At 37.2% G+C, this 21,615-nt stretch overlaps 1 protein-coding gene across 1 annotated transcript in view; it reads left to right on the forward strand.

The window, feature by feature from the left end:
• Positions 1-16,089, forward strand: part of LOC127519137 (telomerase protein component 1-like) — a 35,431-nt gene extending 19,342 nt beyond the window's left edge. The window contains 28 exon segments of the mRNA XM_051906632.1: positions 207-366; positions 448-581; positions 1,826-1,914; positions 2,014-2,128; positions 2,224-2,253; positions 2,412-2,619; positions 3,075-3,195; positions 3,307-3,431; positions 3,534-3,633; positions 3,714-3,869; positions 3,951-4,163; positions 4,282-4,338; positions 4,878-5,019; positions 6,449-6,679; positions 6,982-7,139; positions 7,226-7,333; positions 7,429-7,533; positions 8,393-8,522; positions 8,647-8,732; positions 10,643-10,778; positions 11,107-11,237; positions 11,323-11,444; positions 11,873-12,004; positions 12,139-12,238; positions 12,327-12,636; positions 13,224-13,306; positions 14,628-14,732; positions 14,865-16,089. Coding sequence (XP_051762592.1) covers positions 207-366; positions 448-581; positions 1,826-1,914; positions 2,014-2,128; positions 2,224-2,253; positions 2,412-2,619; positions 3,075-3,195; positions 3,307-3,431; positions 3,534-3,633; positions 3,714-3,869; positions 3,951-4,163; positions 4,282-4,338; positions 4,878-5,019; positions 6,449-6,679; positions 6,982-7,139; positions 7,226-7,333; positions 7,429-7,533; positions 8,393-8,522; positions 8,647-8,732; positions 10,643-10,778; positions 11,107-11,237; positions 11,323-11,444; positions 11,873-12,004; positions 12,139-12,238; positions 12,327-12,636; positions 13,224-13,306; positions 14,628-14,732; positions 14,865-14,984 — 3,707 coding nt within the window. The 3' untranslated portion in view covers positions 14,985-16,089.
• Positions 16,090-21,615: the final 5,526 nt, after the last annotated feature.

Below are 21,615 nucleotides of genomic sequence, written 5' to 3' on the forward strand. Positions count from 1 at the left end.
AAGGCCTAATCCTGGCTTAATCTAAGCCCTGTCTGTGAAACCAGGCCATAGAGTTTTTATTGTAATGTTGTTAGAAGTTCAATTGTATGATGTTTCTTTTTTATTTAACAATTTAAATAACTGAATGAGTTAAATAACATTTTTTATTTTTATTTTATATATATTTAAAATAAGTATTTTTCATCTCTAATCTGTTTCTTTGACAGGGCTGCATGAGAGTGATCTTTACACTATATTGAACATGTGCAATGATTTAAACTCCAGAGGTGGGCTGTTGTCATGGCAGGAGATTCTCCATATCGCGAAGCATCCACAGAGCCGTGTTCCTATGGCAATATTCTCTCAGCTGGCACGAACTTTGCACAGGTACAGCACAGTGAAATATATGGACCTAAGAAATAACTTCTATTTTTGACAATTAATTATTTATTCTTATTGGACCGCCAGTCTAATTGGACAGTCTCACGGTCAGGGGTCAGATGACCTCCTGACTTTGACCCATCCGGAGGTGAGGTCAGCTTTTGAACATCTGTACCTGTCTACTGAGGAGAGTAGAACCAGAAGTCATATGATAATTGCAGGTAAAACAAGATGTATGCAAATTGTGGTGCATTTTATGTTTTATACACTACAGTTTGGGAGCAGTACGATTTTTTTCATTCCCCAATCAGCCTGACGGGGGGCGCTACAGTTGTGAAAAGTATGAAATCACTCAGAACTCCTAAACCGTTAGGCATAGGCTCAAATATCTTATATCGTTGGATTCCTTGGCTCAAGACGGACAAAATGCATGCCTCAGATTTGATTGCGAAATTTTCGGGTATTTTGATTTTTTGAAAAACCTACTTTTGCGAACTAGTCCTAGGCTTTTGACCTGATCGGAACCAAACCAGTGCAGCAAGATTCTCTGGAGTCTTATTGTCAATAATAATAAAAAAAAAAGTTGAAATTTTGATTCATGGTCCTTAAGGGCTGCCAAAATGTTCAAAGTGGGTGGAGCTACTTTTACTAAAATGCCTATAACTCGTGAACAGAATGAGATATTTTCACCAAACTCAGCACACCCATGTAAGACCTCATTCTGTGGTTGCATGAAAAATGATGTGGTGACTGACTGCTTGGTGGTGCTATAACAAGATAAAAACAGGAAAATGGCTTTAACTACTTCACCCTTAGTCCGATTGACTTAAAAATTGGCATGCCTTGTCTTTGTCCCAGGATATCCAGGTGATTATTGATGTATCTCAAAAAACATGTCCGCCATCGGCCAATGAATTTTGAGCAGCTATCAGACAAGGTTAATGGAGGTCGATCGGAATGAAACTCACTAGGCCAGTTTGACTCATGACCCTGTGAGAAATTGGCCACCGGGGGACGCCTTAGCATTTTTTACGTGTGTAAAGAAATGTGTATGCCGTGATTTTTCGTACACGCCCACAACATTCATACCACATGGTAGAACTCCTCATTCTGAGCAACTTTGCTTCTAGGACCGTCGTTATCCATCGAATCGCTCGTTAAATATTGGAGATTATTTCAAAAACCAGCTTTGGTGAACTAGTCCTAGGTTTTTGGCTCGACCTCGGTAACTGTTAAAAAGCTTTATAAACCATATATTTCCTATAGTAAATTGCCTGTATTGGCTGTAAATGGTCATTTCCATCTATGATTGAGATGGTTACAGGCTTGCTAATTAAAACATTTTACTTTTTTTAAAAACATTTTTTTATTATTAATGTGCTTAAAGGCATTAAAGCGCTTGAACCCCGATAATTGCTGCTCGCAGCTATATTATATATGTTTTTCTTTATAACTTTTTTCCCAGCTCACCTTTGGGTGCGGTCAAATCCTCAGGGGAAGGACACATTTCTTCACTCTGACGCTGATATTCTGTCTCATCTCCCTGCTCACCTGGTCAGTGTCCCCCTACTCTCTTCTTTGACCTTTCAGCTTCAGTGGCCAATGTGAGGTTACTAAACTCATAAGAGATGTCTATTCTCTCACTCCGATCAGATGGGCAGTAATCAGTTGGAGACTTTGTGTTTCCTGCTATCGAATTACTACTTCCTCTATGCTAATGTGAGGCATGGACTTCTTCACCAACTTCTGGAGACCTACATTTTATTTGGTAAAGCGTCTGATGTTTTGTAGTACTACATTTTTCTTTTTTCCTGCTTAGTTCACAGGTTCTCATATTGATTGTTTTTCATTTTATCCATTTAGCCAAAAAATATGGAACCAAAAAATCAACAGGTATTTTACTTTTATATTATGGTATGTATATGAAAACTCAACTAGACTGACATTAAAAAGGACTCAGAATAGATTCATAGTCTTAATGTGTACTGAAACTTCAAATTATAGTTTTTGCAGTAAATCTATACCAAATTCATGTGTTTTTTTTTTTCCAGATAACCTGAAGGATTTTGAAGACTGTCTCAGTTTTCTGAAGCGACACAGCTTTCTCCTCTCCCAGTGGCCTGCTCTCTTTGTACAAACAGCTCTTAATGAACCATGTGACAGCTCTGCACATTTGTGGGCTGAAAGCATGACAAGAAATGGAGGGGTGCATGCTGTAAAATGGCTAAACTTCATAGATGCAGCAAAAAAAGAAGTCAGGTACTAATGTTGTGTCTGATTAATAGCATATTATTCTCATATTCTGAGTTTAACCATTCAGTTATAAGTCCAGATTAATGCTGGCTGACCTATAAAAACACAGTTGGGTTTCTGCGTGTCTTAAAAAGGTCTTAAAGTCTTAATTTGCCTTTACACAAATTAAGGCCTTAAAAATGACTGCATATCTGTTGGAGTTTTTAAACTCTAAAGTGTTGCTAATATAACTCATTGTGCTTTTCAGACATTTACATTTAAAGAACATATTGACATATTTTGTTCCCTTCAGTTTATTCCTTAATTTTTCTTTACTTGGTCTTAAAAAGGTCTTTAAAAAGTCTTAAATTTACCTTCATAAAACGTGCAGAAACCATACAGACTTCCTGGACACCACTATATGCAAAGGTTGTTTATCTAGATTTTTTCTATGCATTTTAATATTGTTTTTTTCTGCTCAGTGAACTGATTTCCACCTTCCGCTCTGAGCCAAGTTGTGTGGTGTTGAGTCCTGATGGAAAACTTGTAGCATTGGGAACCGATGAGGGAACACTTCACTTTCTGCATATAGAGACTGGACAGGTAACAGTTCTAAACGTAAACAAACATTCATCTACTATGATTATTGGCATTTTTAGGATAATTCAGTGGACATCACAATTGGCTTTTTTTTCCATTACTTTTTTCAAACAGGAAGTGAAGTCATTAATGAGCAGTGCTGATGGCATCTCTGGATGTATCTTCCTTGGGGAGGAGCTTCTGGCAACAACCTCGTTTGATGGGCAGGTGGAGGTGTGGGATGTTGCGAGTGGTTGCAGGTATTTTATGTTTTTCTGGCTCAAATGTACAATTTACTTGGCAAAAAAAAAAAAAAATGAACCGAAGGTACTAACCTGTGCAAAATTTTCTGTCACTTTAAGAACTGCCCACATGAATGCCCACTCCAACAAGATCACAGGATGTGATGTCAGTCCAGACAGAAAACTCTTTGCTACTGTCTCATTAGATTTAAACTTGAAGGTAAAACCAAGAAAGAAATTATCTTAAATCTGAACTACTATGGTGATGTACTATTCTGATATCTATGTGGCCATGCTCAGGTGTGGTCAGTGCAGAAGAGCACAGAGGTGGCCTCTCTTATTAATCCCTCCCCTCTGAACTGTGTGAACTTTGACCTTGCGGGCCAACTGTTAGCAGTGGGCTGCTGGGATGGAGCTGTTCGCTTGTGGAACTGGCTTGAACAGAAAAATGTTACGGTGAGGAACGACTCCAAAGATATGTTACCATGCCTGTTACTCTAAAACTTAATTTCCTCCTCGACTCTTTCACTTTTTCAGACTCTGTTAGGTCATCAGAGTTCAGTGCGGAGTCTGTCTTTCTCTCCCTGCTCCTCCATATTGTGCTCAGGCTGTCTTTCAGGAGAAGTACGGCTCTGGTCAGTGGCAGCAGCTGCTTGTGTGGGCAGTTATCATGCTCACCGTGGCTCCACGCAGTCACTAAACTTCCTGCAGGGAGGAAACCTTTTGCTGAGTGCTGGACATGACAGTGTGGTGAGGAATATGCTCTTACAATCTTAATTTTCATTTGTTAGATTTTGTTGCACTCTAACAGGCATCCTAAAACACTCGGTATTGAGTCTTTTTTTTTTTTTTTTTTTTCTCTCTTTAGGTTAATGTGTGGTCTGGTGGTCTTGGGCGATGTGTTGCTGTACTGGGAGAGGAAAAGGTACTTTCATGTTCTTAAATTAGAATTGCTACTTATAATAAGTAGTATAAGCAGTATAATAAGTATTAAATTCAACAATGAATTCAGCCTGAACTGCTTGATGTACAGACTCCAAACCTGCCCCAAGGTGTGCTATCTGCTGTTTTTTGTAAACTTGTGTACCTGAATATGTTTAAATGATATTTAGGCCTGTTAATTTAACTTTTTAGTTTAGTGTGAATTTAATATTTTAATTTAGGGGCCTAAATGAAGATAATTCAAATGTTAAATCACGCTTTTTCCTCTCTTTCTTTTTTTTTTTTTTTTTTTTTTTGGCAAATAGCGATAAATGTGATCAAATTAATCATGTCATGTAATTGGATAATATTATATTTTCTACTTATAATATCTCAATAATGTATCTCACATCTAATAAACCAACTATAGCAATCTTTACACTGCAAAAACTGTCACATTAAATTGATTCTCATGCACAGCCAAAGCAGCTCTGATTTTTGTATGCTGAACCAGACATGATATTAATGAATTATTATTTGCAGGTACCAGTATTGCAGCAGCAACTAAAGCGCACCAGATGTAGAAATGACGATGAAGCTAATGCTCTGTGTGTGGCTGTGGCCAGTAGGTACGTTGCTGTGGGTTACCATGGAGATGGTATCAAAATGTTCAATATGAAGTCAGGTAAATAAACATTTCCATCCAGCATTTACAAATGTGCTCATCCAGAAATACTCTGAGCTAGGCATGTGACGGTATCAAATTTTCATACTGCAATAATTGCTTAAGCTTTTATCACGGTATACGGTATTATCACAATATTGAAATAAGATGCAAAAATAGTGTTGTCATATAACAGGTTTAAAAACAAAAAGAACATTTAAATACAATAATGCAATACACAAAAAAAATAAAGTAAAATGTTTCAAACAGATTAAAGTGCAAAATAATCAGAAAGAACAACAGGTAACACTTTACAATAAGGTCTCATTATTTAACATTAGTTAATGCATTACCAAGATTAAGAATGTTTTGTTACAGAAGGTATTTTTTGTTGTTGTCAATGTTAGTTTAAAAATATAGCTGATCATTGTTAGTTTTAGCTCAGGTCAAATAATAATTACAACTTTCTAGTAATGTTATTAAACTTAAACTAAGAAATTAACATTAACTAGGATTAATAAATGCTTTGAGTATTTTTCATTGTCAGTTTGGTAATAATGAATTAACATGTTAACTAATGAAGCCTTATGTCACTAAGTGTTACTGAACAATAACAAATAATCACAACATTTTCAATCATTAGGGCATGTTGTAGTCCAGATTAAAATATAAACATTTTTAAGTTTGAAAATAAATAGCCTTTTAAGTCTTTAAGTATTAAGTATTTGGTGCTGTGATGAACAACATTGTGAATACAAAAAAACTAAATGGCTGTTTGAAGCATTTCAGATACAGTTCAGTAGCTCAGTTGATTTGTTTCCGGGGTAACCGCTGCATTTCTGCTGTTCTATCAGCGCCCTCTGCTGTCAGAGAGTGAACGTGCACTTTCATTCAGTGCGTCTCCTTCACTCGTTCCGCCATGTGCTTTTCGTGCACGCTGGGAAAGTATTCTTAAAATGTAGCCTATTATAAAAATGTGAATAATTCATAATAAATAATTATTCACTGTATTTTTAAGTGCCTATGATAACAATATCGTGCATATTCATTATCGTGATATATCGTATTACCGAATATCGGCACATGTCTACTCTGAGCTCACATTCACAACTGCTTCTCAATCTTGAGAAAAACATGAACGGAATAAAGTGCGAAAAACAATCCACTTAAAGGTGCAGTAAGTGATTTCTGAGAAACACTGTTGAAAGTGAATCGGACCGAGCACCAAAACACACTTGTAGCCAATCAGCAGCAAGGGGCGTATCCACTCATGGGGAGGGGGGCGGTTCCTGTGTTGCATAGCGTATTTGTGATAGGGGAGTGTGTTTGATGTGGCGATTTCAAATATCAACAGCGTTTCGCAGAAATCGCCTACTGCCCCTTTAATAATAATGGAGAGTACTGAGAGTAACCAGATGTAGAACCCATCCCAAAATGCTTTGTGCTGTAGGAGAGAAGGTCTGGGCCAGTGAGGAGCTGCAGGTATCCATGCTCTGCCTCGTGTGGATGGAGGAAGGAGGGACAGAGCTGCTGCTGTCTGGGGGCATGGACCACTGGCTCAGAGTCTGGGAAAAGCAAGGAGAAAATCTGGAAAGCCTTGTGTCAGTAGGATCTTTTGGCATGCAGAAGGGAGCTATTCTTGCTCTGGCTCAAAACTCCACTTGTGTGGCATCTGCATCTGGTCAGTGTACACAAAACATTTTATCGATTGATTTTGGTCCATATTGGATATTTAATATTTGCATACTCTTTCAACCTATTTTTGCACTTGCATTTATCTTTGTCATCATCTAAAAGCACTAATAATTTAATAACACTGTAAAATGTAATCTTTAGCTGATCTCAATGAATATCCATTTTCATACTGTACATTATATGTTGTAATGGATTAATCAGACTATTTTTTTAAACAACTGGTTTAATTTTTTATTTTATTTTTTATTTCATTTTATTTTATTGATGAATTAATATTGTTTGTTTCAGATGACTTCACTATTGCTCTGTGGTTGAAGAGTGAATTGACTTCTAAGCCCTGGATCGTCCCAAAGGTGATGTGTATTCTGAGAGGTCACAATGGAGGGGTCACATGCCTTGCCTTCAGTCCTACTGGGAAAGAGCTTCTGTCAGGAGGGAAAGATCAGGTATTTGGTCCACTCCACGTCTATCACTGGAAAGAAAACGCACAATATCTTTCTTACTCAATTTTTATCATAATCTCTTCCAATAGGCTTTGATGGTATGGAACGTAAACTCCTCCCCTCCAGTTCTTTCCCAGTCTTTTTCCCATTGCCATGGAGACTGGATCACGGGATGTGCCTGGACATCATCTGCTGTGGTAAGAAATCCATTTGTATAGTGCAGTTAGTTCATTTCAATAACATCTGACTCTATGTGTCTGTAACCAAAAGAAAAACCTTTCTCACACCTCAGCTTAGCTGCTCCAGTGACTGTAAGCTGCGGATGTGGGATATCCAGACAGGAAGTTTGCTCAGAGAGATCCTGTCTAGTTCATCTTTGAGCACATTGTGCTGTTGGGTAAGGTAGTTGCACCTTAAAAGGTTAGTTCACCCAAAAATGAAAATTCTGTTATTTATTACTCACCCTCATGTCATTCCACATCCATAAGACCTTCGTTCATCTTCAGAACACAAATGAAGATATTTTTGATGAAGTCCGAGAGGTTTTCTATCCCTCCATAGAGATCCAACGCAACTACCACTCCAAGGTTCAGAAAGGTAGGAAAAAACCTCATTAAAGTACTCCATGTGACTCCAGTGGCTTAAACTCAATTTTATGAAGTGACATGAGTGCTTTGTTTGTGCAAAAAAAAAAAAAAAAAAAACATAATTTACCACTTTATTTACAAAATAATATTATCCAAAGCGTGTTCACACAATAATGTCAGCTCATTCATGAACACAAACATGTATGCGTCGTGATGCTCTTGTGAACACTTGCGCATGTGCGTCTAAATGCCCCCTTGAACATGCGTTGTAGATCAATATTTTTGTAAGTAAAGTGGTAAATTATGTTTCTTTGTGCAAACAAAGCACTCGTGTCACTTCATAAAACTGAGGTTAAACCACTGGAGTCACATGGAGTACTTCAATGATGACTTTTTCCTACCTTTCTGGACCTTGGAGTGGTAGTTGCGTTGGATCTCTATGGAGGGACAGAAACCTCTCAGACTTCATCAAAAAGATCTTAATTTGTGTTCCAAAGATGAACGAAGGTCTTACGGATGTGGAACGACACGAGGGTGAGTAATAAATTGACAGAATTTTCATTTTTGGGTGAATTAACCCTTTAAAGCAAAGTCAAAGTGAACCACATGTTAGAAAGATGTACAAAAATGGGAACCTGTTGATATTTATGCACTTTTTAATGTCTGTAGGAGGATCTTGTTATGTTAGGCTCTACAGATGGACTGCTGATGGTTTGGAAGTGGGAATCAGGTGTACAAGTCACCAGGATCCAGGCCCACAAGTCCCGTCTCCATCACTGCACTGTTGTCTCTCAGCCAGGTACTAGGTACCAGTGACTACTACACAAATATATACACAAACAGCAGCTTGATTTCTAAATAGTGTATCTTGCTTACACAGAAAAAAAAAACGTTTCTTAGCAAAACCATTTTTTTACATACAGATCTGGGAGACAATTTAAAACCAGAAGACTTATTGGTAGCTTCAGCATCAGAAGATGGAACTGTTAAACTCTGGCATCCACTGCAGGTAACCAACTCTCACTTTTGTATCTTTTTCAATAATAATTTAATTATATTTTATTTAAATAAAATGAATTGCAAAACACATTATTTAAATAATTCCCAGAGATTAATTCTAGAGATGCATAATACATTGATAGATACCATATTGTTGATCAGTTGATACTGGATATTTAATTATAAAATAATTTCCCCTATTTTTACGTACATTTAGATTATCGTTGCAGCCATTAAAAATGCTCAAATTGAATCTTTAAAAAACGCTAGCAGTTTGAATACCTGCTAAATGTATTCTTTAGCAAATCTTAAAATAAATAGCCATTTTCATAATGTACCTTCATAATGTTGTTTTGCCTAAATTCACTTCTTGTATTTAAAACAACTGGTTTTAGTTTAGTGTTTTATTTTTTTAACTTTATTTTGATAAAATGCAGGGTTTTTCCTACATTGAAAATTTTTTGGCGACTGCCAAAATGAATTTTTGTTCCGCCAAAGCCTTGATCAGTTATTGTGAGTTGTTTATGAGTGACGCAGATGATTGCTGCACTTGTGATAAAGGTGCATGTTAACTGACGGAGAGAAGCCAAGTACAGGTCTCTGCAGGACATTAATGATTGATGGGCGAGGCCATAAACAGAGGGGCATTTTTGAGAGCGTTACCTGATTTGCCCACATCAGAGTGTGGGTAGGGTTTAGGGGTGGGGTTGGGTGAAGAGAATCATTTTCATTGCATGATATATAAACACCCACCAGTTTGAAAACACCCACAAATACAGAAACGCCCACTTTTGTTCCACAGAGACCTCATACTCGAGAGAACGAGCAGAGAGCTCCTCCCTCGTGCACGCGAACTCTCTCTGTCTTCAAAGAAAGCACTGTCTTTGTTCTCTCTGTACCTCGTGCACATAATAATCTAAATCAACTCACACGATGCTAAAAGTTCGGAAGACCGAATCCATGTTTCACGAGGCGCATTCGAAGAATGTTTTTCCTGAATAAACGCTGGGTGTGAATAGTGTTTAAAAGAACGTCACCTCATCTTCTCTCGACAGGCGTCCCGCACATGCAGCTGACATAAACCACACTTTCAGTAAACAAAAAGAAAATCCTTTCCAGTGATGGTGTTTTCTGTGTTGACAAATCTTTTGCGATGTCCTAGTAACAGTCGCGATTCGCACGCAACACGTCAACGTCCGCTAATGTCCGATTCGCGACCTAATGACTCATTTGAACAGATTTATTTTAATGTATCATGAAAACAACTGATCTGCCCACACGGTCTATAACGAATCATTTACTCGAACAACTCTGAAATGAGAAAATAAGTGTGCTTACCCCATTTAGCAAGAGTGGTTAGTAAAATTAGCCTTAATAATCCACAGTATTTTCAGGTTATTTAAATGACAATGTGTAGTAAATTAGGCCTACCTATAAAATCAGTTAGTTCAGATTGGATTGAGGTGAAACCAGAACAAAGCAAGTTGTTGTTAGCTAGTTGCCTTCAATTGTATATGGTAGAAAATTATATTATTAGTTAATGTAACTTTTTAATGCTACTTTTTAATACTGATTATTAATTATTATTATTATTATTATACATACCAAAATAATTTTCAGGTCTAGCAAAGAAGCATCTTCTCTTACAAATCTATGAAATCACAGATTTACAAGAAAGAATTAGTGTAAGTGACGGGTACTTTGTCAATATTGGGCTCGCAGATCACGTGGGTAGGGCACTTTTTACTGTTTGTGTGGATGACCATGTCTGTCACCCCTGAAGACCATTTTTGACCCAGGAAAATTTTAATATTGTTGTTGTTGGCCATAAAATGAAAATAACTCTCATATTATTTGCATCAGCCCGATTTTTAATATCAGTGCATTGCTAATTTATTCTCACAAATTATGTTCTCATAGGTACATCATCATAATACTCTGCATGGTCACAGTGCAGAAATCCAGGCTTTAGTGTGCAAAGAAGCCGAACTGCCGGAGTTTCTCACTGTCTCTGTGGATCGTTCCCTCAGGTCATGGAATGTCACAACGGCAGTGGGTATGGCAAAATGGTCATTCCCATTTCACTGAACTAAACTGTCACACAAATCAGTGGCGTGCATGGGGGGGGGGCGACCCTTTGCGGTCGCATCGCGGTGCCCCCGCGTTTCCATTTCTCTAAACCTCAACAACCGGAACACGATTTCTACCGAGGGAGACCCACAGAAAATCCGCTGTAAATCCTCAGAACATTTTGTTAGAGAACAAAAGCAGAATCTAAACTGACGTAAAATGAGATGACGACATTGCAATTTCTTATGAAACTACAGCTGCACATCCAAATATATATTTGATTGGAATTAATAATTATATACAATCATCCACAGAAGCTCCTCCTTGCCAGAAAGGCGGTGTCCGAGCTGTGTGCTTCCTTGATACTGATGAGCTCATGGTGTGTGGTTATGACACAGGCAGATTGGAGATATGGCATCAGAATTCAGTGGTTTACTGGAAGAAGGTAATCATGGGTTGGGAACTGAGTTTATTATTTGTTAATCAGTTGGAAATGTCTGAATGAACGGCTCTGTGTGTGTTGCACTAAGGTCAGTGATGGTGGCTTATGTGCAGTCACTGGTATGCCAGATGATCAGCTAGCGGTGGGTTACAGCGACTGCTCTGTAATTGTCTGGAAACTCGAGAGGGACACCAAGAAGTGCATTGTGGGGTATTGACTTTTAATCCTCTTCACTTTTCATATTTCAGTTTTGCAAACGTGTTGCCTTTTTAGAGAAATGTGCCATTTTACAAGGGGGTGGTGAGGGGAGAATTAAACATTTGACAAAAGTTTTGTCAACATAAAACCACTGAAGATGTTTTGCATTGTATGATATATATTTATTATAAATTAATCTTCATGTCAGTCTTGAAAATGCATTTTGCTCTTGAATTCAGCAGCGTGATTACAGACACAATAATATTTATTTCATAATAATATTGTGTATGTGACTTTGGATTAGATCACTAAAAGGTAGTCTTTAAAAGCTAATATATTTATTACAATTTATATTGTTAAATCTCAGAATGAATATCCATTTTTAATACTGTTATAATCCGTTTACATTTCACAAAACATTAATATTTATTTTGTTCCAGGCTCAATAAGATGTCTTCATACAAAGTGGAGACTCCCGTGAGCTTTTTGATTCACTGTGGCAGTCTGTATGGAGCATGTCCGAATGGAGAAGTCATCCATGTGTTCTCTACTACCCCGTTAAGCGAACAAATGTATTCGTATTCCACATAATTTTTACCCATATAAAAGATGTCCTGCACTCTTCTAAGCCTTTTTCTGTGATAATGTTAACATTACTTCATTGGGTAATAAAAAGTGAATGTATAGTATGTGTGTTTTGTTGTAGCTGGATAGACAAGGTACGTCCTATTGGCGTGATGGCAAATGATATCAAGAGCTTTTGGGTGTTGGGGCGGAAAAAGAGTACACTGTACATTTGCTTCCTTGTAAGTTCATCATCTATCATCATCATGTGATACTGACATTGTAAAAACTGTCTGAAAACTAAATGATCTGAAACGGTCTGTCTTTCAGTTGACTGTGAATCCAAATCAGCCTTACCTCTTAACCTTTTGTGACGATGTGGTGGGTGACAGGCCTGAGGATTTGACAGCAGAGGAGATGTGGGAGAATATGCAGGAGGAGGAGCTGCAGCAGCAGGGGGAGGAGCCACAACAACAGGGGGAGGAGGAGCCACAGCAGCAGGGGGAGGAGCAGAAGCAGGAGGAGGAGCCACAACATCAGCTAGAGAAATCCAGAAAGGAACAAAGTGAAAAGCTGCGAATTTCAAGCCGGAAGGCGGCGCCAATTAGGTCCTGGATCACAGCTGCAGCAATGCAAAACGGTACACCTTTTCTTCTTACACTTTAATATATAGCATAAATGAATCAATTTGTCAGAAGGTCAGTAAAACGTGAAGAGAGCTATCTGTTCAAGTCCATTTCTCACTTTTATTGTGAGAATGAATTACTTTTAAATATATTTTCAACTGTTTGAGGCTGTTTACACTGGACACGTCAAAGTAAACATTATAAACTGGTACATTCGTCTTTGCAAACGGGTGCATGATGTTGTATTGAAGCGTCCATGGTGCTCCGCCTCTGCCTGCTACAGTAGCCATGCCCCAAACTCTCGCTATAGGTTGAGCTAGACAGAGACTGACAGATCTGAGCGGACTGCTCTCATAGTTTTGATAGTGCCTGGGAGGCTCAATGTTGACAATTTTGGGGAACATAAACCCATGAATGGCATACAATGGCATACAGATAGTAGTTAATGAACAATAAACTGGGTTCAGAGAATGTATTTTAACAAATAAAGAAAAAACTAAACAACAACCCATTGATTTTTAGTGGTCATTATGTGAACTGTTCATGACTTGATTTGGTTGTTTTCAAATCATGTTTTTTTGTTTGTTTTTTTTCTCTGCAGACTTTTTTGTGTGTGGTGATTATAATGGGAACATATGGTTCAACCAGCCTCCTAATCTGTCCACCTGGACTGAAAAAAAAACGGCAAGTATCCTTTAGCTTTCCTGGTAGATTAGGGGTGTAACGGTACACAAAAATGACGGTTTGGTACGTACCTTGGTATTGAAGTCACGGTTTGGTACAGATTTGGTACAATCTTTTTTTTATTAAACAGTGGTTTACTGAACAAATTGTGTCTCTGTCTTTTAAATAAATTCAATTATAATTAAAATTTTCTTCTGTCTCTGCTAATGATGTAAACCAGTGGTTCCCAAACCTGTCCTGGAGGACCCCCAGCCCTGCACATTTTGTATGTCTCCCTATTTCTGACACACCTATTTCAGGTCTTGCTGTGTCTACTAATGAGCACTCGTGTTGAATCAGGTGTGATAGATGAGGGAGACATACAAAATATGCAGGGCTGGGGGTCCTCCAGGACAGGTTTGGGAAACACTGATGTAAACTATATACAGGGAGCCCTTTCTTGCTCATTAGGCCTACTATAATATTAAAGGTTACAATTAACAACAGAGCCCAAATTATTAAATTACTTTGCTATTTATTTTTAGATAATAATCAACACTCACATAAAAATTGTATGCAAACATTGCCTTCTAAATCTGTTTCTACTCCAATTCGATGTTAAAATATATTCATTTACACAGTGGCCGTCATAACTTGTTTTCATGATAGATTTATTTAAACATACATTAAGCATATACATTAAATAGTCAAGACAGGTTAAGTAAAATATAATTAATTTATAGGCTAATATAGTGCATATATGTAGCGAAAGAGTTAATTTCTCTAGCGAACTAACAAGCTGTGGACACTGAATAGCATTTCTGAGGTAAATACGGGACATATTGTTTACAAGCTGTTTCACTGATGTCTTTCCGCGGTTGAAACACTGAGCGATTACACGAGATACCTTTCAGTAAGTTGTACTGTATCTTTCAACATACCTTCAGATGTTTGTTCTTGTTTATTCTGTAACTAGTATTAAAGAGGAAGAGATGATCGTGTTCACTCGTGCTCCATGCAGACGCTTGAAATGAGGCGCCTATAAGGCGATCTGTCACGCCACATCAAAGAGCGACAAAACAGCATTTATTGTTTGGATTTTGTGATAAAATGGACAGAATTTGAGGGATCAAGTAACAAAACACAGAGCTTATTGCGATTATTGGTAGTTAATGGTGGTTAAAAGTGGTTAATGGGCTACAACTCTGTATTCGTCGGTACACGTGTACCGAACCGAAAGACGTGTACCCTGTAATGTTGCACCCCTATGGTAGATATAATGATCATATGTCATGAAGTCATGGGTTGCTGATAAATTGGGGGGCTGTTGACTGGTCTCTAGGCACACACAGACAAAGTGAGTGTACTGCGGCTAACCGAGAGCCTCATCATCTCAGCATCTTACGACAGAACCATCAAACTGTGGGACAGACACACTAAGAAACAGGTATTTTTATTATTTCTTTCTTTTAAGCACAGTATATTGAAGGGGTGGATTTGCAATCACCTCCACTCTTCCGCCATATATACAAGTGTTCCATTTGCTTTCCGTTTCCAACTCATTTTCTGTATTTCACAGGTTGGCATGTTTGTGTGTGGAGGCCCTGTCAAGGTGCTGGAGGTGAACCCTCATAACCCCAAGGAACTCATTTGCGGAGATATGCAGGGTCAGCTGTACTTCCTGTCCTGGAGAGGTTGATTTCCTCATAGTCCATACATTCGTAATCTTTAATCAGTTGTAATGTTGCATTCTGCACATTTTTATTTACTTGCATCCTAACCCTTTACGTTTTGCACTAATGCTACTATTGCCTTAAAGGTGCAGTGTGTAATACTTAGGAGGATCTATTGACAGAAATGCAATATAATATACATAACTATGCTTTCAGTGGTGTATAAAGACCTTAATAATGAACCGTTATGTTTTTATTAGCTTAGAATGAGCCATTTCTATCTACATACACCGCGGGTCCCCTTTCATCGCCATTTTGCGCAACATGTTTCTATAGTAGCCCTAAAAGGACAAACTGCTCTGCAGAGCGTGTTTTGTCACTATGTTGTTGTTGTTGTTCTTCTTCATTGGTGTTTTTAGAGGCAGCTTGCATCGTCACTACGTTGAATACGCACAAAGAAGCAATAGTAGTAGTAGTCATCTGGTTAATTAGAAGCAGAGACCGTTCTTTGTTAGAAGTAAGAAGAAACCTCATTGCTTGACTGGCTCACGTACTCTCTGCTGCCTCAGATGACGACATCTTTGTCCTGTGTCGGCCACCGTAGCTTCTCTATGTGCTTTGAAAGGGAGGGTTAAGCGGTGAACTGAGCCGCTTGTTGCATTTCGCAACCTCACCACTAGATGCTGCTAAAATTTACACACTGCACCTTTAAACTAAGCCATGATATGAAGAATATTTGCTTTGTTTTTATTATATGAAAATGACAACCACTTCATTTTATATTTAGTTGTTTTCAGTAAATTGATTTTCAGTAAAAGGATTGTACTTGTATGAAAAGCTTTTTTGGGGTGAATAAACTGTCTGTAAGATCACATGGGGAAAAGCAGATGTACACTGAATGTGCTGTGATGGTGTTCTCCATTGTCAAAAATCCATTGGCCAGGATGGAGATTTACCTTTACTTTATCCCATTCTTCTAGCAGCGGAGAGACTCCATTTGAAGAACTGATAAAACCACTGTGTTGGTGCCCATGTGTGGAAATCATATGCCGGTCATTTTTAAACAGGCCTGCGGTAACAGCTTTCTGTGGATTTCCTTTGAGAAACCCCTGAATACATACACTCCCCTCACAGGTGCTGTGAAGATTCCTGTATCAAACAAAGGTTAATTAGATCCATACAGAGAGATATTAACACTATATGAATTAATTCACCTGTATTTGCATCATAGGCGTTTCTAGTGCCGAGGAAGACGTGTTTGTAAATCAGGGTGTGCAAAACATTATGAAAGGGTCCAAAGTTTTGTGCTCCAAAAGAGGTCAACAGAGAGGCTGAGAGAAAGCCACTTTAGGAGCTAAAACATAGACTTATACATTAGATTATTAATAATCTCATGTATATTTACACTATCGTTCAACAGGTTGGGGTTCAGATTCTTTAAAAATGTTTTTGAAAGAAGTCTCTTAAGCTCACTAAAGCCGCATTAATTTGATCAAAGATGCTGTAATGTAATATTTATCAAAAACAGTAATATTGTGAAGTATATCTAGTGATGGGCGATTTCAAAACACTGCGTCGAAGTTTTACGAATCTTTTGTTTCGAATCAGTGGTTCGGAAATAACGTGACTTTGGTGCCCCGAACCACTGATTCGAAACAAAAGATTCGTAAAGCTTCGAAGCAGTGTTTTGAAATCGCCCATCACTATTGTTGAAAAGTCATTATTTTGTTTTTTTGTTGCACAAAAAGTATTCTCGTCACTTTATAATATTAAGGTTGAACCACTGTAGTCACATGAACAGTAGCTTTCTGGGCATCTGAAAGGGTAAATTAATTTTCTGGCAATAGAGGCCTCACTGAGCCATCGGATTTTATCAAAAATATCTTAATTTGTGTTCCAAAGAAGAACGAAGGTCTTGGATGTGGAACGACATGAGGGTGAATAATAAATTACATTATTTTCATTTTTGAGTGAACTAACCCTTTAACATCACTATGGGTTTCTTGAACCAACATCACATCATATTTCTTTTGTCTTATTAGTTGTGCTAAACTATCTTGTTGCCATGCCTGGGTTTTGTAAGTGTGTGTATTTACGTATATATGTGTCTGTGTGGGGATATATATTGTATATATATATATATATTCCCCCAGAAAATCTCCATTTTCTGGAAACCACTCTATTGTTCACTGATAACTCGAGCAGAGGAATGTAGGTACCGGAGCTGGCTCTTATCCAAGCACTCAATCTTTCTTTTTCCTCTCACATGTTGTTATGTAGAAGAACAAGTATGTGTTGTCTCTGAATAATTCAGCTACACTATCTCTCTTGTGTGACATGTTTGTTAGTGTCCAGTCAGAGTAATAATGTGCACTTGAGTGAGAAGATGAAATGGCAGGTATGCTGGATGAGCATATTTATTAATGGTAAATTTAACTCCACTAACTTTTTTTTTTTATCTTTTTAAGGGACAGTTCACCCAAAGATGAAAATTGTCATCATTTACTCACCCTCATGAGTTTACAAAACCGTATGTTGGTTGTTGTTTTTCAGTGTGACACAAAATACGTTTTTAATTAATTCATAGTGTCTGTGAAGCTCCAAAAAGGAAAAAATATAATAAAAATCATATTAAATACTACCTTTTTAAAAAAAAAAATTACTCATTATGTTTTGTCTTTTGATATTTTCCTCAACTTAAGTAGTTTTTATATTGTATTTTATGATTAAAATATAAATATATTTGTATTTATTATGTAATTTATTTCAATGTAGCTAAAGCTGCAGATACTTTATCAGTTCAAATGTACCATTATTTGTCATGCCAGTAAAGCACATATAATGAAAGTAAAACATTTTATCAGCAACCTTGTAGGCTAACTGACTAGCCTTAAAGCAAAAGTCAGAATGAGAAATGTATACCGAATGAGAAATGTTTGACCATTTTAAGAAATAGTTGTTTGACCATTTACTTTGGTAACATAATATTGTAAGTGACATGCAATTTAATAGACTTAAAATATAAATGAAACATGAAGCAATTTTGTAAGATTTAAAAATCAGGCACCGCATAGAGTAACAATTAAAAGTTCTTTCAGTCAATAGAATCACTTTGGCGTTCAGTGGTAATAGGATTCTGCAGGAGAACTTAATGTTTCAAGCACACTTTGCTACCCCATAAAGCAACAAGACCTCAAGTTTGACATTTTGAATAAAAAGTGGTGAAAAACTGTGAATCGGGAAAATTTAAATGATAGTCGTTTAAAAACACCCCAGTAAATTGTTTTCACAGTTGTTAGTACAGGTACATCGAAGGTCGAAGAACACACAGGTCAATGTGCTGGGAGAGACGTGTCAACAGTAAGGCCAAAGATGGTCGTGTTGAGATTATCAATTCTAGTTTTCCCCATACTTGCAGCATTATTATGCAACTCAGTAGCTGATAACTTTTAAACATCCTCAGGGTGTATCCTTTCCCTAGCCCAAAGTTTTCTAAGAGTAGTTTTATGTGAGTACCCTCTGGCAATCTGCATTCCCAGTGTGCAGCGCCACCTTCTCCCTGATTGATTCTGACGCTGCCTTCTGAGAAGAAAGGATATGAATCTCCCTGGAGTTTACTCTGATGCAGAGACATACTGTGGACCTCGACGCTGCAAAACCCTTGTTGACGCGTAGGGAATTGAGTAGTGTGCTTAAATGCCCTACATTTCAGGGGTAATAATGTCTTTAGAGGATATATATGTTTCACTCATTGACAGCAATTGCAGCGTCATTAGAAGAGTACAGCAACAATTTAAAGTAGCATTGCAAAAAGTAATCAAGTAATCAGTTGCTAAGATATAAAAAATATGGAAGGAATAATTGACAACGGGCCGTTAAATTCTTAGAAAATAATGCACACCCGAGGTGGTAATGCGGCCACGACGCAAAGTGTGCATTCTTTTCTAAGAATTTAATGGCCCGGAGTCAATTATTCCGCTTATACTACGGTTACCACACCTCAAGACACTGTTCCGATGTTGTATTTCAAGACGTTTGTCAGGTTTTTGTCCTTAAAACACTCTTGTGTGTGGGAATAATTTCTTACGCATTTCATCCCAAGCCTCCATTGCTAATTCCAAAACGTCATTTCAGAGCTAGTAACGGAGGATTGAGCCTTGATAGCAGAATAATACAGTTGATTCAGTTATTAACGCAGAGAGAGAGAGAGAGAGAGAATAAGCATATGTGAATTAGCCTACCTGAGTCTGTGCAAGTGTGCATCTCTCGCGGCAGCAGTGTCTCTACCAATATCGAAACTACAAGTTTATCTACCACAAGAACCGCACAATTATTACCTCGCTGGTGAGAAATGTCATCAATCGTTTAAATTGCTAAACTATTTTACTGATTAATTCGTCTTAGCAGCGCTAACGAAACGTTTCTGTGCGAGTGTGTCAGTACTAGGTATGTACGTTTGAAAGAGAGAGAGAGCACAAAAGAGTGCGCCCTCAGGCCACAGTAAAAAAAAAAAAAAAAAACATGACAATAATTTGTCGTTTTGATCCAAATGTTTACTATATTTATTTGCTTGGTCGGTGTTGGTGTGGGTTTTGTTTCTTTTGCGGTTGTAGGCTGTAAGTTCCTTTTGAAATAACTGAAAACATTTGGCGAAGTGATATGTAACTGCAATGCGGTCAAGACCTGCCTAGAACTACTTTAGCCGTGCGTTTCCCTGAAAATAATTGCACACATTAGAACGTTGGCGAACCAATCAGATTCGAGCATTCAACAGCCCCCCCTTAGTATAAATAATTATAAATATTTATAAGCACAGGAAATGTAATTGTCCCTTACCTGTAAAGGAAAAATAAATTACTAAAATAAAGCCATTGTAAACTATTAGGCAAAGTGGACAAACAGTTGTTTATGATGGAATCTATTGTATATTATAATCGTAAAATGTATAACATACTTTCATTATTGTCATACATTTTCATAACACTGGGCGAGATGCGGAATATAAAGATTTTTCAGTAAAATGCAGAAAAAAATAATACCTTTTGGTAATCTGAAAACAGTAATTTAAATTAAGAAACAAGCAGCATACTTTGTCTAGATAATGACTTTGAAATAAATTCACTGCATGCTAATTTCAGTTTTAATTCTATAGATCTTATGTGCTTTTATGTTAAGATCAGAAAACACTTTTATTTCTTCCTATAAAGGCAGAGAACAAATAGCTGTTGGATAAATTATTAAGCTGACCTCAATATATGACTTTTATTAAAGGATGCATATTGGAAAAGTTTCACAATCTTGGTCTTTTTTATTATTTTTTTTTTTTATTTTTATATAAGAGTGTCTTTATTTATTATTTTCCTGAGATTTTCATTTGATTGAAAAACTGCCCTTAATGTAACTCTATTCCACCACTCCATAGAGTTAAGTCTGTTCAAAACATGCTGTGAAGTTATAATGGCATTTGCTTCAGGGAAAGGCAAACCATTGCTCACGCTCATGACTGGAGTGTAGACACACTCCGCCAGGCCTGATGGAAACGAATGGCTGAAAGGTTTCTGGAGATTTACGCTGTTATGATCCCACAAGCCCTGCATCCGCATTTTCACTGAACACACGTGTGTGTTCTCATGTGTGAAGACTACCGGCTGATCAGGGTGAAAAATACTGACAGCGCCTAACATGAATTTGACAGCTGGATGATTGATAGATAATTAATCTATTGATTTGTTCATATTTTTCATGTTTTGAGAGGTGTGTACAGAATGCTGGTACCTCAGGGAATGGGTTTCTACAAGGAAAAACACGGCCATGTGTGATAATATTTTTCTGAGACTAACCTTACAGCAGCGTTTCTGAAGTGCTTTTACATGGTTAGTTCAGAACTAATGGTATAAGTGGTTTTAGCTTAAAGGATTGAGGCATTTCTTTCTTTAGGGTTTCAAATGATCTGCTTAATAAATCTATAAAACTATTTACATGCACATAGTTAGGCTAGCAAAATAAATAGGCTTATCCATTTAATTACGAGGTTTATTTTTAAAAGGGAGAATAAATGCCTTCCAAATCTTTTGTTTTTAATGCCCAAGGCCATGCATCTCATCAAACTTTACGGTATTTGGAAATTCTTCTTGCATAGAAGCTAGGCAAATTACACAGATGCCAACGTGAGCAGGTTGCGTGACATCCTCTCATTCTCAAAACTATGAACAGAACTATGCAAGGTAAAATAAAATATGACTTAGACTACATTAAATATGAATTTGCAATGAGAGTAAACATTGTTTGTGCCAAGCACAATGTGTTTTATGTGGTGGGTTATTGGCTGCATAGAAACAATTGAAATGTATTTTAAAAACAAATTTTTAAACGGTTAAATTACTGTTAAACACAGTTGTCAGTTTTCCTCTTCAGTCATGATAATATTTTTGCAGTTTTTTGGGCCTGTGTAATTTGTGGTAGTATTAGTAATTATTAATATTGGGTCATTGACAAATAAGGTTTTTAAAAGTGTCATTGAAGAGATGGATATATAATTAATTTTGAAGTTTTATTAAGTATTAACAATGAGATTATGTGTTTTTTATAATCAATTAACACTGCTTTTGTCATTTTTTTACAAGATGGAAAAAATGTGTCACCAAAAAAGTTATTCGG

Source organism: Ctenopharyngodon idella, chromosome 9, assembly GCF_019924925.1.
Source record: "Ctenopharyngodon idella isolate HZGC_01 chromosome 9, HZGC01, whole genome shotgun sequence".
In the NCBI taxonomy this organism is placed as follows: Eukaryota; Metazoa; Chordata; class Actinopteri; order Cypriniformes; family Xenocyprididae; genus Ctenopharyngodon; species Ctenopharyngodon idella.